Source organism: Egretta garzetta, unplaced genomic scaffold (genome assembly GCF_000687185.1).
Source record: "Egretta garzetta isolate BGI_Z169 unplaced genomic scaffold, ASM68718v1 scaffold117, whole genome shotgun sequence".
NCBI classification, from domain to species: domain Eukaryota; kingdom Metazoa; phylum Chordata; class Aves; order Pelecaniformes; family Ardeidae; genus Egretta; species Egretta garzetta.
In genome coordinates this window covers 2,020,935-2,042,482 of record NW_009260479.1, presented here as the reverse complement: position 1 = coordinate 2,042,482, position 21,548 = coordinate 2,020,935, and the positions used below count along the sequence as shown (strand labels likewise).

Here is a 21,548-nt window from a genome sequence, read left to right as displayed (position 1 = left end):
TTCCATGTCCTTCTTGTGCTGAGGGCTCCAGAGCTGGACGCAGTACTCCAGGTGAGGTCTCACCAGAGCAGAGTAGAGGGGCAGAATCCCCTCCCTCGACCTGCTGGCCACGCTTCTCCCGATGCAGCCCAGAGTACGGTTGGCCTTCTGGGCTGCCAGCACACATTGCCGGCTCATGTCCAGCTTTTCATCCACCAGTGAATGTCCTCTGAAGTCTCAGACTGCCTATGGATCTCTGTTGCATCAGCAGAGATGAGAAAGAGAAAAATACTCCAGTAGTAAACCTTTTAATTGCACAATGTTTGGTAGTTTTAAAGCTTTAAAACATGAATTATTAGCGTAAGGAAGTTCAGTAGAAAGAGTTCTGCCTGAACGCCTGCCACGGGAACTGCCTGCTCCGGTCTGTAAGGAGAGGTGGAAATTCAGCTGCAACGGCTGTGAGCGCCAGGGCAAAGCGAGGGCAACAGCGGCCACAGCTCCGCCAAACTGAAAGGCCATGCCATTTTGCTTAATTGAGATTAGTTAGACAGCCCCCGTCAGCCAAAGGGCTTGACAGTGTTGAGAGGGATACGCTGCCGGCGGGAGTCAGAGCCCCAGCACTGAAGGGCAGGCGCTCCTGGAGAGGGGCAGGCGAACTGCCCGGGAGCTCAGCGCCAGCCTGAGCACCCAAGTGGAAATACAAGATCCCATCACCGCTATCGGTGCTGATACACAGCCTCCAAATACCCCCGTCCAGCTTGCAGCCCCAGGAAGGCTGCAGAAGCAGATCCCTGGTTTCTTTCTTGTGGCCAGACCTGTGTCACTGGCTCAGCTCAAGGATTCACCGTTATCCTGGCATCGTCGGCAGCAAAAGCTCCCACCGAGCGCTCCAGCGCGCACCCGGACAGCCTTCATCGTGCATCCTTCTTGCGAGAGAAGTAAAAATCTATCCCTCTGTCCTTGTGCTGCATCGGCGTGTGTGCAGGTCCCCTCCTGCCCCTGGGATGGGGACTTCTTCCCTGCTGCAAATGGAAGATGAGCGGTGAGAAGTTTACGGATGCTGCAGAGCGAATCCCATCACCAAGCAGCCCTGACATGCAGAAAAACGTGCACGTGGCACTTCCACCCCCAAGCTGCCAGAAAGGAGGGGGAAGCCTGACAGGCACAGCTCTAGGCTTGGACTTAGGAAACTCAGCTTTCCGGTATGATGTCGGCTTGTATTTTCAAAGGTATTTGGATACTCAGTTTGGGGGGGGGGGCTGAGGGGAGGTGGTCTTCTCCAGGCCTCAATACTGCTGGGCCAGCAGTCCCAGTATTTGAATTTCACGAGCACAGCGTGGCAGTGCAGGCCCACAGAGCCCAAGGTGAGCTGGAAAGGGGATCAAAATGAAACTCCTGCCTGACGGAGGGCATTTTTGGGGTTCAAGATTCATCAGTGCCTCAAACCAGTGTCTCACTGAGGGGTTCCTCCACAGGGCCCTGTCTCTGATCTGGGATGCACTCCGAAGCAGAAGGGCAATAATCCAGGCCCTTCAATAGCGTGGCTGGAAGCAGAAGGCTTTGCTTCTGCAAAACTTCCTACTCACAGCAAAGGAATCTGGCCTGAGAAATTTGGTACTGCACCTTGGGATTAAAACCCAAAATGAAGACATGTTTCTTTCTTCACTGAACATCATATGACAGCTAAAGATGAGCCTCCACAAAGCATCATTACTCAGGAGGAGGCAGGGAGGAGGCATGGGGGAAGACAAAATGCTGAAAACACCTTGAAATACACAACTGTTGGATATAAACTTTGTTCTTCCCTTCCAGCTTGACCACCACTGATCCCACCCAGACTGAGAGCACTTTCCTCCCCTACCCATCTCCTCCAAGAGTCACCAGATACGAGTCTTGAGACCTTGCAGGATCCACATCTCAATCTGTCCCCATTCTAGAGGGGAGAGAGACCCAAAAAGCAAAGTGCAAGGGCCAGTCCCCGTATTTACTGGTCTTGCTGACTCCAGTTTGGATGCACTAAAGCATGGTAGGAAGTTCATTGGTTTTACTTGCACCTCACTGCCCTGGTTTCGGCTGGGATAGAGTTAATTTTCGTCCTAGTAGCTGGCATAGTGCTGTGGTTTGGATTTAGGATGAGAATAATGTTGATAACTCACTGATGGTTTGGTTGTTGCTGAGCAGGGCTTACACCAGTCAAGGACTTTTTCATCTTCCCATGCTCTGCCAGGGGCACAAGAAGCTGGGAGGGGGCACGGCCAGGACAGCTGACCCCAGCTGGCCCAAGGGCTATCCCAGACCACAGGCCGTCATGCCAGGGGGAAGTTGGCTGGGGGGAGAGCGATCGCTGCTCGGGACGGGCTGGGCATCAGTCAGTGAGTGGTGAGAAACTGCATTGTGCTTCCACTTGTTTTGTATATTCTGTATATTCTCTCACTATTATTATTTTTTTTTCTTCTGTGGTTTTATTAAACTGTCTTTGTCTCAGCCCAAGGGTATTACATTTTTTTTTTTTCCAATTCTCTCTCCCATCCCACTGGGAAGGCGGAGAGTGAGGCAGCAGCTCTGTGGTGTTCAGCTACCTGCCCGGTTAAACCACAGCAGTCACGAACAGAGTGGAAACTGAGCATCAGCCTCGGCTGCCTTCTGTCTGTCTGCATCGGGGAGGGTGGTGGTTAGGCCAGTGGAGGCCTTCAGAGATAGCCCATCCCTCCCTGCTCGCCACTGGGGCTGCCGGGGCAGGCAGGGTCGGAGGGCAGGGAAGGGTGCTGCGAAGGACAGGCTCTCTGTCTCAGCCCTGCCGACTGTACAAGGCCGATGGGATAAAGCAGCAGCTCAGATCTGCATCATTCACCACAGCGGGTATATCTGGCACTATGTATATCCAGAAGGAAAAAACCCGAGTAAGAAAAGCTACCTAGAACACAGTAAATGACGCGTGCATGGGTTCCTTCTTCAGCCCCATGCGCGGGTTCATTCTTTAGCCCCCCAAAACCAACTGGTCTGGCACAGTTTGTGTCCATATGATGTAGGGTGGTATTGTCAAGGTCGTCTTTTGTGACGGTCCTTAGCACGTGGTACCCTCAAGACTGTGCTTGGACACGGTTCTGGAAGGTGCTGGTTGGTCCTGGCAAAACAGTGCAGGGGAATACACCAACGATGTAACGGTCTGGGTGACAGGAGGTCGGTACTTGGGCCTGTGCCTCAGAGCTACTTAGTTTTCTAGGACAGCCACAGCTAAATAACCCCGACTGCACAGTCCCCGTGCAGAGCTGGACCACCCCCTGCTGTGAGGTAGCATGACTTTGCATCAAAGCAATCTTTTCCCTTTATACCTGAGAAAGAAGAGCAGAATTCACAGATGCTCCTACAGATGCAGAGCAGCTGCCTGGAGCCTGCGCCCCCCCCATCCAAACCTTCCCATTACTCACGGGCCTCTGGCTGAGGTGTCGGCTCCACTCTGGAGCTGTCACAACTGGCTGTGGGTAGGTCTCACCCAGAGTTACTCCCGCCTGGGAGAGAGCAGCACTGTTCAGTGCCCAAGGGGTGTGGATATCTGCTCCCTTTATGCCCTGCAGTTCTGGGACCCAGAGACGGACGTAATCCCCCTGCAAACAGATCCAACAGGAGAGGATCCATTCAGTAACAAGCTGTAAGTGCTTCCCAGCAAGGGTCTTAACATGAAAGAAGCCTGATTTCCCGGTAAAGAAGCTGGTCTACTACAGCATCAGTTACCTCTGCCAAGTCTTAGCCCCTCTTGCTAAACCCTCTACCCAGAATTAGTGCCTAAACACAGAGACCTGGATGCTGGAGCTCTTCTCCTAGGCTCAGTCTGCAGGCAGAGGAGGGAGACAGAGGTGCTTATTTGGTACAGTTCACCTGCCCTATTTAGGACATAGTGAGATGTCCCGGTTTCACCTGGGATAGAGTTAATTTTCTTCCTAGTAGCTGGCGTAGCGCTGTGGTTTGGATTTAGTACTAAACAATGTTCATAACTCACTGATGGTTTAGTTGTTGCTTAGTGCTTACACCAGTCAAGGACTTTTTCATCTTCCCATGCTCTGCCAGGGGCACAAGAAGCTGGGAGGGGGCACGGCCAGGACAGCTGACCCCAACTGGCCCAGGGGCTATCCCAGACCATAGGGCGTCATGCTCAGGGGAGTTGGTCGGGGGGAGAGTGATCGCTGCTCGGGACGGGCTGGGCATCGGTCAGTGGGTGGTGAGCAATTGCATTGTGCTTTCACTTGTATATTCTGTATATTCTATTATTATTGTTGTTGTTATTGTTATTCTTTTCCTCTACGGTTTTATTAAACTGTCTTTATCTCAACCCACGGGTTTTACTTTTTTTTTTCTGATTCTCTCCCCCATCCCACTGGGGAGTGGGGGAGTGAGCAAGCGGCTGGGTAGCATTCAACTGCCTGCCGGGTTAAACCACAACATGAGATGAAGCTGCTCACAAGAAGCCCTTTTTTTCTTTCCAGTGACTAAAGGAAACTAGGGTGACTAGCTCAGCTACACACTCTTGAGCTTGGCAAGATGACCCCCCCTTGCCCCTGAATCTGTCCCACTAACTCTACCTGTGTTCCCTACCAGGACTAATTTCTGATTCCTTGTTAAGTCCTGCCAGCTACAGTGCCAAAAGGCAACAGCGCATCTTGCCATGAAGCTAAGGAACAGGGTGGGAGCAGGTAATACGGTATGTGAACACGGGCTAAGCACATGGAAAGGGCAATTTATCTGCTCCCACCACTTACAGAGGACAGTCAGAGGAGTCACAGGCTTAATCTGCTCTCCAGGACTTCCCGAGGTGCTATGTGAGCAGCTCCGTCTCCCTCGTCACTTCCGAGTTCTCCAAGGAGCTGCTCTGTACTCAAGGAAATGGCTGTGTGAGATACGGATGGGATGTGGCTGTTACCCGGAAGAAACAGTGATGAAATACTAAACACGCAGAGCAACGGCCGGGCAGGGAGGGCACACAGAGCACCAGCCTCTTTGGGGAAAGTAGCAGATTGTAAACGTCAGATCTTCCTGTACAACAATGAGGAACCTGCCCGACTGTTGGCAAGGAGATGGCAGAACTGGTTTTGCAGCAGTATCCACAGAGCAGATTGATATCCTCTCATCCCTGAAACTATCACGCATGCTTTGCTGCACTCTTCATTGTAAGACAGCTGAAGAAGACTTACATTGCCATCGTAATCCAGGCCTTGTTTAATCATGTTAAACTTCCTGTTCTCCCGCGGGTCGTTGCCGATACCAGCGCTGTATAACCAGTTGCCGTAATTGCTACAAACATCGTAATCCACCTTAAGAACAGAGGAAGAAAACAGTAAGAAGAGCTGGGCCGGCCCTTGGTGAATCTTCCCATCCACCCCTTATCTCAAGGGAATTCCTTCCATGGGAATCAATCTGGCCCCGCTGGGGTAGGCAAGAGCTCTCCCGTGTAGGTACAGCTCAGTTCAGAAGAGGACCATGCTGCATGACTGTTTTGCACAGCTAGGATCAGCTACTTCTCTTCATGGTCCTTAGGTCAATGAGATAGGTAAAAGTCCAACCAAAATTCCTCTCTTTCTCAGTTTCCTTTTTTTTTTTTTTAAAATCCTTCTCTGTCTGCCATCACCTGGCAGACTTCCTGACAACTAGCCCTAGCTTTTGAGTTCTCGTATTCCAAGAACCAGTAGCCCAGTACATTTCAAATATGAGAGAAAATTCTTCCTGACCAGTTACCCAGAGACCACAGACTAACAAAATAATCTCTGCTGATCCTCTTAGGCATATTGGAGAAAAGTCTTAACTGAGACTGTCCAGAGTGACCACAGGGAGTGTATGAAGATGCAATTGATACAAACGCTGCAGTTTCTTCCCTGCTATACTCAACCTTCATCAGGCAATAAGCCTCAACTCACAGGGACTTGGCAGGGAGAGGTGCTTTACTAGGGGAAACGCTAGAGCTCTCATGACGTACTCAGTAGGCTGCACATCGTCACGTTATTCTACACCTAAACAAATAAAAAGCTCTCAAGGATGCTTATGTAAAATGGAGCAAGGCTCCTGAAACAGGCACAAACGAGAGCAGCACACGGTTCAGTCCGAGTCCTCTTTAGCTGGGCAGGGTGGCTTAAATCCAACATCAGCTTTCCAGTTGTAGGACAATTCAAGCCTAGCTCAGGAGGGGAGTGGCAGTGGTAGCAAATAGGGCACGGAATCTCTGCGCATTCCTAGGAGGGGTGTTCTGTTGCGAAAGTGTAGTGCTGGCAGCTGCAGCAGAAAGAGTTTGCCAAGACCCAGTCACTAAGCAGGTTCAGTGCTGTTCTCCCTTCCCTGCAGCCGCAGCATCGACCATTCCACACGGTGATGTTTCCAAAATCTCAGCCGCTCCTTACCATGAGGAGCTCAATGCACCCAGATGGCAGAAGACACAGGGTAATGGGCTGTGCCAAGTTCCCTTCCCCTTTCTCAGGTGTCAGGGTGATCAACAGCCAGCTGTGCTCACTGTGCAGCACTTCCTCCAGTCAGCAAGATAAGGAGGGGAAGTAAGATGCCATCGGAGGCCTGATGGTGCGATTAACACGCAGGAAAGCATGCGTGGGAGGCGAGGGCAAATCCAAGGGGGACTGGAGGAGGCAGGCTCACTTCCCCCACAGCCTTGCCCCTTCCTGGCATTCTCTTCTGTTCGTTTCTCTCCCTTTCCTTGGGGCCTGACCCATGAATGAAATCACAACTGAGATATTCTCTGCTCAGGACACCAGAGGTCTCTGGCCTTTCCCTTGGCTTCAGCGGGTTGCAGAGAGCTTGCATTTGTCTCTCTGCCTGTCTGCTGTGGATGACAAACACCCTCTTCTTCACAGGCACCCGCAAACGCTCAGTGGGCCTTTGCTGCAAGTATTAGAGATGAAATATGCATTGCTCTCCCTTTCTAGAGGCAAGTGAGACCAGTCTCAGTTCTGTACTGGCCTCTACGATTCTGTAGCCATACCTCCCCCATCAAACTGATGTCTCCTTATGTTACTCTGGGGGTGCCACCAGGTTAAAGTAACAGACCTGTCTAGCAACGTATCAGAGTGACACAAGCTGAAAGGAAGGGACAGAAGGACAGAATGATCAGCCACACTGACCTACAGTAGCAGTCAGCATCTGGGGCTTCCCGAGATGAAAGGGCTGTTGCAGAGCTCCAACTCCTCTTTCCAGCAAGGCTGGTGACATTCATGCCCATATGAATAAAGATAAGTAACCCAGGGAGCATCTTTCTAGTGTGAGACCTTCCAGGTCTTCCTCACTCGGTGAACAGGGCCTGGAATCTTCTGTCGGTCTCTGAGCCGACTGCAAAATGAACCAAACTCCTATCTGAGGGAGGCAATGCTGCCCACCCGTCAGAGCAAAGCCTCAGTTCCTGACTCCCAGCTCTTACTCAGCTGGTGACCCTGAGCACGAGGCTTGCCTGTACATGAAGTAAGGTGCCCTCTCCGTGGATTGAAGTCACCTTCGTAACTGCTCTGAAAGCCATAGCTGATAGAAGCCATCAAAAGCCAGATACGACAGAACATTCAAAATGGCCCTCATGGCTCACTTCACAGGACAGGCACGCACAGATGTGTTTGTGCATTTGCGTGTGCTGTACCATTCTTCTGGAGGGGCACTGTGTGTCATATACAATGCACTCAGGCTACAGGAATTAGATCATGCATACTGAAAAGCAGACCCCTGCTTGGCAAGTCACTGCTACAAAGCTTAGGGCACGCAGGGTATCACCTATCTGATACAACCCACTGAAACCGCAAAAGAAATGTACTCAAGGTAAGACTTTCCAGCCAGGATATGAAGGATAAGGCTGCCACTTTTCTGATACAAGTTCTCCAGTGCCATGTGCTGGCGGCTTTTGCTCTTATCTGGAAAAGCCTTGCTGCACGGAGTTACCAACACCACTTTCTGGAGGATCCTGCATAAGTCCCGCACCGCGTTACTGTGCAAGCCCACCACTGCTCACAGCACTGGTGTGAGAAACAGCACCGGGAAGAGCACCCAGATCTTCCTGTAGATCTCTGCAGCTAAAGCCATGTCAGAACCCAGCTCCAAGGAAGCTTAAAGAAAAAAATCACATTCACAAAAAAGGCTTTTTTCATTGCAGCCAATGGCGAGGTGACTGGGCTTCCTCTGTACCTCCAGCCATTCTATGAGTAGAAAGTTTCCTGATTACCAATAGCCTCTTGTATCCTACAGACAAGATCTTTAACGAGAGGCTGATATTAATCTTTTTCAATTGGTACCATTCAGTCTGGTGAAGAACAAATGCGGATTATCACCTCCTCAGCCTCAGTTTTCTCCGCTCAGCTTGGTGCTACTGAGGGTCTCTCCATCAGTACTGCCAGAGATAACGGCAACCAAGCAAAGGCGCACAGAGCTGTAGAGGCACAGAGCTGTGCCTCTGAACTGGGGACTGCCAGCCTGTTCACATCTTCCTAGGAAGAATCTATGGGGACTGAGGACGGAGAAGCAACCCAGCTATTTAACTGCACTTGCATGGCTGCTGGTTGGCATATGAGAAACAAATTGGTGCTCCAGTTGGCAGGGAGGCCTGTGACTCACCAGAATGAAGAAGGATGCCTCCAGCTGGGGTGGAGCTCTCTGGAAGCTGATCCAGCTATTGTCCACACTCGCCTGTTCTCGACTAGGTGACTTCCTGTCCACAGTGATCAATGCAAAGATGCCATGCCAATGCTGGCTTCAGCGGCCAGAACACATTTCTTTTTATGTTCTATTTCTGGGCTGTCCTTCTCCCCAGCCTCTGGGGTGAGCAAACCACTGTTAACATAATTTATGCTCGGAAGTTTTCTCGAGTGTGACAGATCTCTGGGTAAAACCCTACATAGAGGATCAAAACTATCATTGCAAACTTCCTAGCTACATCTTGGTGGATTCCCTTTTCTTATGTGAGCTTTGGGAAGTACATACCGTGCAAGCAGTATATACATGCATTTGTATCAGCCAGAATCTGGTCATCTTCTGTATCCTTCCTGATTAGGCAGAGCTGTCCTCCTGTCTGTCACTCAGGGCAGAGAGCACAAGCAACTCCAGATACACAAAAAGTTCAGTCTTACCAGCAGGTATTCGAACCATTCTGCCCCCATCCTCCAGTCTAGACCCAGGTCCTTGGTGAGAAAGCTGGCGACATTCTGCCTCCCTCTGTTAGACATGAAGCCCGTCGCAGCCAGCTCTCGCATGTTGGCATCAACAAAAGGAACCCCTGTTTTGCCCTCTGCAGAGACAAAAGACAGCGCTGGGATATGATGACATTATTGGGCACTCATAGACCAGCCTGTGCACATGCATTCACAGCCACCCAAGCAGGTAAGATAGTGCCAGCAGACAGCGGCAGGGAGAGATTTCAGTGAGGTTTAGCTGGTGTGCAGCCACTAAGATGGAAAAGAAATAGGAAATTTTACCAAAAATTAAAATGAGGAGAATTTTTGGCAAGAAAAAAGCAAGCAACAGAAAAATCTTAGACTGGAAAAACAATGAATCAATGAATTGCAGGGAATTTTGCAGAGCAAAATAAATAAGACACACAATAGTGAGATGGGCCAATAACAGAAAAATTCTTGACAGGTGACTAGTAGCAGAGAGGAATGTATTGGACAAGTCCCCAGGGGTTAGCACCTGAAAAGCAGGGAGCTTTGTCTACTGTTAAGGAAAAGATTTATTGTACCTGTGGGCAAATGGACACACATGGCGTTAATGTGAAGGTATATAGGCGTGTATTTCACTGATTCTGGTACTTTCATCTGTTAGTCCCTCCCAGTTTTAATTTGAGATCGTATGCTTGCTATTCATGTGACAACAGAGTTACAAAAGCTAAAGAAAAGCAAGGATAGGCTGTGGCATAACGAAAGATGTGATTCATTCTAAGGCTGTTTTAACCTTCTAACCAAAACCAATTGGAAGAACAATTTAGCATTGATAATGACTGGTCAGCCTCTGCCTGACTAAACAGAAGGGACCAACAGGTCGGAAACACTTCCATCTGGGCGGGAAGATCTAACTGCAGTGCGTCTCACAAAGCACGTACAAGCCGGACAGAGCCTGGCGATCCACAATACCCCGTGGGCCTGCTCCTGCCTGGTGCTCAGTCTCAGAAGGGAAGCCAAGTATCCTGCACTCACACCAAACTGAGGGGTCGGATTCTTGTTTGGTGGTAACAGTTTAAATGACAGGGCCTGATCACGCCGACCGTTCCCCTACATAAACCTGAGTGAGCGTTAGGGCACATGTTAGCATGCAGACGTGCAGAAACCAAAAGCACGCTCAGCCAAACCTGCAGTTTCTACTGACCTTTCCAACAGTCAAGGAGCTGAAGGTCTTTTTTCCAGGGGACCTCTTTACTTTGAAGCCCTATTGAGGGAAAAAATGAAGTGCTAATAAAGACAAATACTGACACAGGCGGTTATTAATAGAACAATGACAGCCAGAGGCACCTTGGTTGACACAAGACTTTAGGATGAAGCTAGCCCTCTCAGCGGTATTACAAACAAGCCACGTTCCTTCTGTGAAGCCTTAGAGATGATCTGTTCCTCCATTCAAGTGTTGCAAAGGGATGTCTCATGCACACGGAGGATGCTCCAAGCCTAGCGGATTTTGATTATTTTGTTGGTGTTTGCTCTTTTTTTTTTTACTTAAAAATGATTCAGAGCTCACAAGTGGCCAGAGATGTGCTCTGGCCCAAGCTCATATTTTCTCATTCAGTTTTACTCCAGGAAAATGTTTATGTGAAATCCATTTCTGTAGCAGATACTGAACCCAGAATTATCTGGCAGAAGCCCCCTGCTAACAGTTTGCTTCTACAGCAGGGTAAGAACAGATGAGGGTGATGACTTTATGTTTGCAGGGGTCCAGTGGCAATTGCAGTCCTCTGCACAGACAAATGGAGGCAGCAAGGACGACTCAGCTCTAGCTCCACACATGTAAGGTTAGGCCCACCACTGGCATCCAGTGCCATCTGAGATGCTGTAGGGCCTTCGAAACAGCCACATAGGTCTGGCAGATGTGACACAGGCCTCGAGAGAGACGTGCTCCTCTGCAGCCACAGCTGGCTGCCAGGCAGATTGCCCTAGGACATCTAAACCAGTGCTGTACGCTTAGGTGTGGGCAGCTACATCACATGGAGAACTGCTCACCCAACACAAGCATCTGCTGTAGGGTTTGCTGACTGTATGCACTAGGTATTCGTTGCTGCAGTGAGAGTTCAGACCCCCATTTCACGTGCAGACACCTCCATGTAAGTGACTGGGTCTGGAGCTGAATCTCATTCCGATTCCTCCATAGTGCAAGGCAGAAAGAATATCTGGTTTCTTGGGATTCACACTGCTGGGTCAGTTCTGGCTCTGCCCCAGATTCTCTGGTCAACCTGGGCAAGCCTGAAGCCTGGATTCTCTCCAAAGGTGGAATGTCTCTGGAAACAGCATCTTTACTATTATTGTGCTGCTGTTTCCCACTGCCATGTGTTAATACTACTCCCCATATCTAATCAGCTTTGGGGCAAAAGTCTCAGCATGTGCACTGTGTCCAGCACGATGGTGTTGAGGCACTTCTGTGCTAAGAGTAAGTCCCCAGCAACGTCCCAGAGTGGCGAAGCAAGCGTTATGAGAACAACATTTGTACAACCCAGTACTGACAGCCTCTGCTCTTACTTTCCCTGTTGTAAGATGGTGATCCATACACACCTCTTAATGAGAAAATCCTTTTGCCATACTTCAGGGCCACAAATCGAAAGTAATCTCGCCACAGCAGTTCAAACAGGACCCTAAAACACAAAGCCAGCTCTGTATTTCACTGTGGGTCAGATAAAATTACCAAATTAGGATGTTGCTTCCATAGCACCCACCATTTACCCCATGAGATTTATTCACAATGAGCAATTTCACATACCTTCCCACGATACCATTCTTGCCCCAAGACTACTTACCTAGCTAGCACCTGGATGACTACAGCGAGGGCATATGTTGTATGAATCACTTGGGAAGCTTTCCTTAACTCTAGTGCAGGAGCAGAATTTCAGAAAACCTGTTTTACATCCATCCCTGCTGGGATATAATTCTCCAGAGAGCGGGGCGAGGACCTGATTCAGCTTCACACTTCCGCACGAGCAAGCATGTCAGCACATTCCTAGGAGCTTTGAATTGATTTAAGCAATAACCCTTGTAAGGGACTTAGAGGCACCTTTCAAAACTAGGTTTGCAGTGGTCTAGCTCATGAGATCAGGTGGTAGGCCCACAGAAAATCGTTTTGTATAAAAAACTTCTATACAAAAAGGGCTTCTTATAAAATGATGGCACCTCAGCCTCTGGGACCTGCTTCAGCTCTCTGGCATATTGGAAATAATTCTGCTCAGGTGGTGTTTGGGCTTACAAGACCTTTCTGGAAAATCTGATTACAAACAGGACACTGTCCAAATGCTAAAAACTAGTGTCATGATGCTGAGGTTCGATCAGTCCCTCACGGGCAGCCACCACGACCATGTACTTCACTGTACAACTGACTGCAGTGCCTGGGAGCTTGACAGCTTCTTTTTTATAATTATCTATCACTTTAAAATGCTTAGATCACCACAGCACCACAGCTGCAGGCAGGCTGGCCGGCTATTAGACAGAAAAACATGAGTATGTTAATTTCTTGAAATCTTTCTTAATTGTCTTTGAATAAAAAAAAAAAAAGAGCATACGCTTCAACAGGCCAAAGGTCATTATTTTCTCTGTCATTTGAATTGTAATGAAATTGAGTATTTTGGCCAGAATTGTTGGCAATGTTCTGCCTGTTCTTCACCAACCACTGTGCTGTTTGACATGTTGCAAATGTAACAAACCAATACAAAAACATAGTTCTACAGTTTGCACAGACTTTTTGGGTTGGGTTTTTCCCATCCAGGTCTTTGTTAGGCCAGGCTCTAACATGAACCTGTCTCTCTGTAAAAGCTCCCTACCAGGCTCCAATTCACAGTGTCTGGGCAGATGGGGGTGCAGGGGCAAGTTCCAGGCCAGCCCCGGGATGGATACACTGCTCTGAACTGCCCCAAACTCCTCCAGGACAACCTGCAGGCAGGCGAGCTGACAGCAGTGGAGTGAGGAAGAGCACGGGTGACAAGGCAGGATGCACTGTCCCCTCTTCCCCTTTGCTATGGTGTTGTGGTCATGGTCAAGCACAGGGCCATTTGCTGGACTGTGGCCAGACACCATGTGATTCATACAAGTTGCAGAGTCGCTGAGCCTTCTGGGTGAAACCCTGCTCATCTAGCCCATAATAATACAGAGAGGGATGGCAATGATTTACAGAGAACAGTTTTAAAAATCATGAACCACAATTTCCTAGCAATAATAGTGACAACTAGCATTAATAATCTTTACTTACAAAGTGCCTAAAGCCTCTGGATGTGAAAGGCAGACTAATAAATCCATACTGGAGCAGAACTGCAATGCAACCCAGAGGAATCAGAGAGCAGGCACAAGAAAAACAAACATTAATTAAGAAGAAAGTTAACAAATCGCTCTCTCCTGTGCATAAGATGCTGGTTTCTTTTTCAGAGAAAACAAGCCACAGTGATCGTGCAGGGACATACCAGTACGTGCTCTGATTCGCCGTTCTCTCTTTTTCGTACTTCTGGATCTGCTCATAGATGTATCGAGGTGAAATGCAGCCCAGCGCCAGCCTGAAGGCAGAAGAACGATGCCCTGAACGCAAGGCAGGACTGACAGCTTGATGTCTGCGCGGAGGGAGTGGAGGGGCAGTTTTGAATTTAGAGTTGTTGTCTGAAAATTTTTGCTTGGTTTGCAGTTACGCCACTGACTTCCCAAAAGGCTTTAGTGGAGTTGTATGACTTTTTTTTTGCAACTCTGCAATCTGAGAATCAAAATCCTCCCATCCCCAGCGTATGACTGTTACAGGAGTCTCCAAGCTACTGAGATAAATCATTTTACACAGGTTTGACAAGTCTTGCCTACAGACTTGATCAGCTGGTGACTTAGCACTCCAACGACAAACCCAGAAATGGATCTCAAATGCCAGCCTCCACATCATCTGCCTTAGCTGTTCAGCAGCCCTCCTTTTACTCCAAACCTATTTATTATACACCCAGGGCTCGTATTCCTGCAGTACCTTAGTGTAGCATTTGAGCAACCACAGAAGGCAAGTGACTCCCTGAAAATCTCAGGCAGGGTAGGAAAACTAGGGAATCAAACCCAGCTCTGGCATTTCAACCTGCCGGGCTCCTTCCATTTCTTCCCAATCAGTACTGCACAAGACAGGAAAGAGCTTGTAGACTCCAACCCCATGGCAAAAGGTGACGAAAAACAAATTTTACCTTGATTGTCCTAGAAATGTATTTTACTGCAATTTCCCACTAGGGCTCATGGAAGTGTTTGATGTTCTGATGAATTTTGGAAAACAGGAAGAAAGGGCCTGAAAAGTTTTTCCTTAATTGTTGACCAGCTCTAACATTTAGAAATGGCCAGTATGAGATGCCTGCAATCTGAACCGGTCTGATTTTTATTATGTGACAGAGGAACACTTTGGGGCAGGCAGATCAGGGCTGGCTGCTCTGGGCAAACGGCCAGCTTCAAAAAACTGGAGGGGAGGCTGCCACTGATAAAGAACTTCTGCAGTGCCAGGGGTCCCAGGATCCCAAAGTGCCACCAGGTGGAGCCATCCACTGCAACCACTGAAGCACAAAGCTGGTTGAAAATAAGAAAACCTGACCTGTAACAGCCTCAAAAATTTGTTTCATATTGCAATTCTGTCAGGAAAATGCTCAAGATGCTCTCAGCATTAGGCTGAACTAAGTTCTGCGGTTGCAGTTTCAGTCCAGAATTAACTCTGCCTCTTACAGTGCTGGAAATCCCTTACAAGTCATCATATTTACCCAAATAAGAGATCCTTTTGCAACAGGAATAATCAGAAGCGTCTCTTCATCCCACAGAAAAAGTGAATGGCAGTGAAGTGAGGTGACCTGCCCCACACTGTTCAGCAAACCAGGACTGGATGGAGTTCTGCTACAGCCCCATCAACACACTGAAGCTACACTTTCTTCCCTGGCTGCTCTCAAGCAGCCCAGATACACAAAACAGCACGAAGCCAAAGACAAGTTGCGTGTCTCTCCAGTGCCCTGTCCACACTGCCGCTCCCAGCACACTGGGCTCTTGGCACAGTATAGCTGCACTTGGGGAATTCCTAATTGCAAGAGTGTTCCCAGAGAACCACTGTCTGGAAGCACAATAAAGAGCAGCTCTGAGGCTGCAATACCAAAAGAAAAAGGGCAAGGGACTCACACCTTGGCCCCTGCCCATGCCCACTGAGCGCTCAGCAGACAGGTAACATCAATTTGGGATGACAGCAGAGAAGGAGCTTCCAGTCTCACAACAAAAATCCTTACCATGGTGCAAACTTAGTTGAGTAATCCATTCCCACCAGTCCATTACGAGTCTCCTTGTAAGATGCAACCAGGTTCTGTGCAAGCAAAAGAACAAAAGATTTTAATACTTTATGTGCAACCTGCTAAATATGTTTTCTTTCATACTGGAGCCAAGGATATCTGGCTGGGCTCCCTCTCACGGCTGCCTGCAAGGATTACAGAGCTGCCAAATTATTGCCTCCAGTGCACAGGAATTAATCAGGCCAGCAGTTTTCATTATAGCTCTGGGATGCGTGTCACAAGCTATGCACCCAGCTTCATGTTTTTCTACAAGTGCTATGAAACTGGCTCTGTTGCTGCCGGCCCATACCCATCTGATTTTGGAACAATAATACACTCTCAAGCACCAGCAGGACTGGCAGTTTGTTCCCTTGTCCATGCAGCTGCTTGTTTGGTTTTGAGAACCACAGTGTCTGACAGCACCCAACACTCAGCTGCAGGAATCCTGATCGCTGTTATTTCTGGGCCACCCGCATTTACAGCAGGGTGCAGATCTTCCATTTTCTGGGCACTCCATTGACAACACAGAGGTCATGGGGAAGCCTGATCTCTCCTTGGTCCCCTTGGCTGCACAGGTTACAACTGCTGAAGGGCTGTTCTAGCTCACCAGGGAAGAAAATATTTGCATAACAAAAAAGAAGGAACAAATTTCCCAGCACTGACTGTAGTAATGCTTGACCACGAGTAGAAGCTATGCATGCTTGTACTGGTTTTGGCTGGGACAGAGTTAATTTTCTTCACTGTAGCTAGCATGGGGCTCTGTTTTGGATTTGTGACCAAAACAGCGTGGATAACACAGGGATGTTTTCGTTACTGCTGGGCAGGGCTTACAGAGAGCCAAGGCCTTTTCTGCTTCTCACCCCACCCCACCCCACCAATGAGGAGGCTGGGGGGGAAGCACAATAAGTTGGGAGGGGACATGGCTGGGACAGCTGACCCCAACTGACCCCAGGGGTATCCCACACATGACGTCATGCTCAGCATATACAGCTGGGGGAAGAAAGAAGGGGGAATGTTCAGAGTGATGGCATTTGTCTTCCCAAGTAACGGTTATGTGTGATGGAGCCCTGTTTCCTGGGGATGGCTGACCCCCTGCCTGCCAGTGGGAAGCAGTGAATGAATTCCTTGTTTTGCTTTGCTTGCATGCGCAGCTTTTGCTTTACCTATCAAACTGTATTTATCTAAACCCACGAGTTTTCTCACTTTTACCCTTCTGACTGTCTCCCCCATGCCACTGGTGGGGGGCGGTGAGCCAGTGGCTGTGTGGGGCTGAGCTGACTGGTGGGGTTAAACCACAACAATGCTCCCCAACAGCAAGGGAAGGAGGAACTTCTGTAGCACAACTGAAAGACTCCCCTGGAGACTGTCCCAGTGAGCACCCTGGACACAGCAGACTTCTTAACCCATCTCGGGCGGAGACATGCTAGCCCCTTTATCGGCAAAGCTGCGCAGGGTCTGATGCTGTTGGAAATCAGCACACGTGTCTTCATCTAAATTCACACAAGGCAAATTTAAGGCAGTTTCTCAAACTAGACCAGGAAAAGGTTCAAAACCAGTCAGGATGCACAGATGAAATGCAGTCAGCAGCAGCTTCACTCCACCAAAGTGAGGGAGCAAGAAGTAGCTGTAATTATTGGCTGTGAGTTTTTAAACCAGACTACTAGGAACCTCCTACTATTTGTAACTGTGGGCAGCAGCTTGGGTCAGTTGTTCCTCACCCCAGTTGCAATCGCAGCCCTACAGGCCACTTTTCACTCCTCCAAAATGGGGGAACTACATTGCTGATGACGTGGGACAGGAGAGTAGAAAAGGGTACGTCAAGGTAAAGGAGCTAAAGAATTGTCCCAATTCCCAAAAGTTGATGGAAAAAAGGACTTAAGAGGGATGGCCACTAAACTAGGATCCTAAGTATTTGGCTTACATTCCCAGTTTCTTGATGACTTCTTTCTGATTTAGTTTGTCTCTCTGAAAAGCTGAAATAATGCTAATTCTCTTCTTTGTGAAGTGTTATACAGGAGCTAAGGAAATATTATTAGGAAGTGAAATTGCAGCCTCACCCACTTGCACAGCCGTATGTATGAGGGGGAGGATGCAGACAAGGAAATGTAAGAGTTACCGTGTCCCAGAAATAATACTGCAGTCTCATCAAAGCCTGGGTCTCTCCTCCACTGCAGGGGAAGGCTGTTCGTGGATCAGTCACAGGATCTGCCACAGAAAACACCATCACCTCGTTACCCCCTTGGAAAGCATTCAAAGGTAGGGAGCTTAAAACCTAGGGATGTTCAGCAATAGGGATGTCTGCTTTGGGGACATAAAAGATTGTGCCCTGGTCTTCCTATAAAACAAGGGCCCTCAAACCTATTAAAAATTAGTGACCAAGATGTTTTTTGCCCAGCTGCAGGGCAGCTCCTCCATGCAGGGAATATACCTTCATTTGCTGTACGAGTGAACAGAAGGTTAGTTACAGTTTGAAGGGCAACCACTACCTCTGGGAGGCCTCCATGTTTTGATTCTCAGTACGAAACATCTCTACATAGGACTTCATGGGAGCAACTGCTAAATTAAGTTTTCTTACCCTTCTGTCCCAAATCCTCCATTGTAGGGATACACCCTTCTTCCACCCCAGGAGCCAGAGGCTTTAGCTGATCTGCCATGCGCACAGTTGGCCGGACCTTCGCCTCCGATTCCACCGCTTTTCGGAAATGGGTGTAGACATCGGGCAACCTGCAGAGATCACAGCGCAGTCAGATCTCCATGGGATGGCTACCCTGCCCCCCCGCCCCCCCCAGAGGGTTAACTTTTAGGCTGCGCTCTCCTGAAGCCCAAGTTCATATTTGTGATGCATGTTTGTACAATTACCTGGCACAAAAGAGGCAGATGCCCCTGGGGCTAGCAGCAAGAGGAAGTTCAGTCCTTCACCCAATTCCTTTCTGCTTCTGCTTGGAATGGTGCCTTTTCAATTTAAGGTGCGTCCTAATGGGGCAATCCATGAGGGTCAGATTTATCTCACCTAACTTCTGATTACCCACAAGGCTGACCACATGTAAAAACGTGCAACCTCATACCGCCTTTTCAGTCAATGGAAACAGGCATTTCTATGCCTCACCCTTCTGCCCTATTTTACACATTTTCTATAGGACACCATGAACCACTCGACTCCATCACCTAAACCTCAAGCAACTGTTGAGGGAGCCATGAAACGTCCAGATGCAAAGGGCTACTGTCACAGGCAGCTGCTTTTAGCCAGATGGAGTAACGGAGCAATCCAGTCCAATGCCACAGGGACTCGGCATTGCAGACTGAGTATCCCAGCTGTGCTGGTAGAAGGGCAAAGAGAAACCAGTTCCTCAATAGATGGTCAAACGAACCCCCTGGCTTTAGGCATACCAGAGTATAAATCCTACTAGTACAGAGGGATGAATGTGTCCCTTCCCCCTGATGTGTATGAGCATGACAGCACTGTTCCATAAGAGGAGGCTGAGGGGAGATCTGATCGCCCTCTACAACTACCTGAAAGGAGGCTGTAGGGAGGTGGGGGTCGGCCTCTTCTCCCTGGTAACAGATGATAGGACGAGGGGGAATGGTTTGAAGCTGCACCAGGGCAGGTTTAGGCTAGACATTAGGAAAAACTTCTTCACCGAAAGGGTTGTCAGGCTCTGGAATGGGCTGCCCAGGGTAGAGTCCTCATCCCTGGAGGTATTTAAAAGAAGGATAGATGAGGTGCTTAGGGACATGGTTTAGTGGTGGGATGGCAGGGTTAGGTTAAAGGTTGGACTCAATGATCTCAAAGGTCTTTTCCAACCAAAGTGATTCTATGATTCTATAAATGCAGATGGACTCATGGGTCCCTTCCCTGTGGGACTGAGATCCCTCCTGAGCAGTTCACTGGAGTGAGAAACAAATGGGAGAGGAGTGAGCAATACCACGGAGCAGCCCACCTGGCAATAGGCCTGAAGGGAAGGTCATCCCGATGATACAGCGTGGATGCCCAGAACGTCTGAATCTTCACCCCGTGCTGACTACACACCTGGCACAGCCCCTTCTCCACATCCAGCTCCTCCTGCGTGGCCTAGGGAGAACAAAATGCAGTGAGGCCATGGCTGCACAGCCTTGGCTCCTGCATGCACAGACCCTGGGCCCTGGTCTTGCCCTCCTCCCTAATCTCCACATTTAGCTTTATCCCTTTAGAGGGCTGCACACAGACACAAACAGTATTTTCCTCTGCCAAACCCAAAAAGTATTTTCACTCTTCAAGTGCCAATGCCAGAATAAGGAACTCCTTGATGTAGGATGGACAAATAATATGTAAAAGAAATCCACTAAGGGTTATTGAATATCAGGATAACATTCCTGTTTCAAGAAGTACTTGAGCCACAGATTCTTGGGAGGCTAGGAAAGTATGCAGGGGAGGTATCTTTACAGATTTGTCCTGCTCCTGTGGTCTTCTCTGGGCATCTGTTATTGGTCACTGTCAGAAAAAAGACTATGGAGTTAGGGGAGGTCTTTTGTCTGATCCTTTGTGGTTGTTCTCAGTGCTGCATGGATTATCGAGTTACAAAGGGTTGTAGGCCTGACAACAGGAATACCTGCAGTGCAGGTCACAGAGCAATTCCTGCATTAGACTGAGGCCCAGACTCTGCTAGTACATAGATGCACTGAGTGCATCTATGTACATATATAAGTATGTGTGCGTGTACACAAAGCCTCTAGGCCCAGCGGTTTGGATCCAGAGCCCTCCATTGAATTCAACAGGCTCTGGGTCAAACCACTTAGCTCCATGAAGACAGGTCAATGACATGCCAACCCCGTCAGCAGTCCGGGACCAAACTCCTGTTTCGTTCTTCAACACACTGGTGGGCAACTGCCTAAATACGGGTGCTGTCAACTCACCGTGGGCCTTTTCTACACTGGATACAATATGCCCCCTGGTAACTAGCTCCCTGTGCAAGGAAGGCGCCAGGAAAAGGCAGCTTGGTGCAAACAGAAGGAGGAATGGACTCAGCTGACCTAAAATGCCACTTGCCAGAAACTCCTCTTCCTCAAGACACAGCATTTGCAAGAGATCAGTCACAAATAGCTGCTGCCATCCAGCAAGGACGCCCACCCAGACACCTACACCATCCCCATCCCAGGAGCCAGCCAGTTTCCCCAAGGTTAACTAGACCACAGACAAGAGAGGCTCTGAACATACAGGATCTGCATCACCATTTGGTTGTGAAAGAAACCTCCACAACCTAATTTTACCTTTTAACAATGTCACTCAGATATTTCCCTTACCTCTTCATGGAAAGCCACAGCACTGACAGAGCCCAACTGAGTAATCAGATCACGGACCACATCTTCCGGCTTCCCCTTTCTCACAACCAGGGTACTGCAAACACAAAATATTGGCCTGAATGATGTTTGATGTTATTGTTATTTATGTGTACGGGAGGCCCTAGTTCTGGCCCAGGCACCCACGTACTAGTTCTCTGTGGACCATGGACAGCATGTGGAGGCAGACAAGACAGGATTTGACTAGCCTACATTTCTTAGGACCCAATGAACACAGTTTGTAAGCCTCTGGGGCTGAGTTTGTGTCAAACACATTTCTACCACCCCAGATGCCTTAGAAAGGATGACTGGGCAGAAAGCCAGACTGTAACCTAAAAGTAAATCTGTCAGATCTGTTCATCCTCACACACTGAGGCTGAGATTCAAGAACTGATTCCTCTTTCAATCCCCTTCACAGGTAGTGGTGGCCTGTGGGAAGACTCCTCTCCACTTTCATGTGGGAGTATTCAGAGGAATTCTTTCCTCCGAATGCTCTTGTGTTTGTAACAGAGTCAACAAAACTTCCTTCCCACCTTGCAACCTCACCAACTGCCCAGCTGTGTACCCAGGGCATGAGATCAAAAGAGAAGCTGTGGTGAGAAAATTGGTCAGCAGTGGGTGCAGAGTTCTGAGAGGAGCCTCATACGTGACCCTGTCCTTTTCCCTCTTTTTCTCTCACACACACACACACAAAACTGTGTCATCTAACAGAGGCATGTGGTGGAGAATTTCTTGAAGTGTTTTTGCCAGGATAATTTAAAGCATAACTGAAAAATTTCCCAAAGATGGGCTGGGTCTGAAGAAG

General features: G+C 48.8%; 1 protein-coding gene across 1 annotated transcript in view; it reads right to left on the bottom strand.

Moving 5' to 3' along the window:
- Nucleotides 1–890: 890 nt before the first annotated feature.
- LOC104130984 (cryptochrome DASH-like) overlaps nt 891–21,548 on the bottom strand; it is a gene marked incomplete at its 5' end in the record, with an annotated part of 22,003 nt that continues 1,345 nt past the window's right edge. Inside the window, 12 exons of the mRNA XM_035899642.1 lie at nt 891–1,001; nt 3,408–3,584; nt 5,166–5,285; nt 9,075–9,232; nt 10,306–10,365; nt 11,694–11,773; nt 13,583–13,672; nt 15,392–15,465; nt 17,547–17,635; nt 18,006–18,154; nt 19,369–19,499; nt 20,708–20,801. Coding sequence (XP_035755535.1) covers nt 891–1,001; nt 3,408–3,584; nt 5,166–5,285; nt 9,075–9,232; nt 10,306–10,365; nt 11,694–11,773; nt 13,583–13,672; nt 15,392–15,465; nt 17,547–17,635; nt 18,006–18,154; nt 19,369–19,499; nt 20,708–20,801 — 1,333 coding nt within the window. The remainder of the gene's footprint in view (nt 1,002–3,407; nt 3,585–5,165; nt 5,286–9,074; nt 9,233–10,305; nt 10,366–11,693; nt 11,774–13,582; nt 13,673–15,391; nt 15,466–17,546; nt 17,636–18,005; nt 18,155–19,368; nt 19,500–20,707; nt 20,802–21,548) is intronic.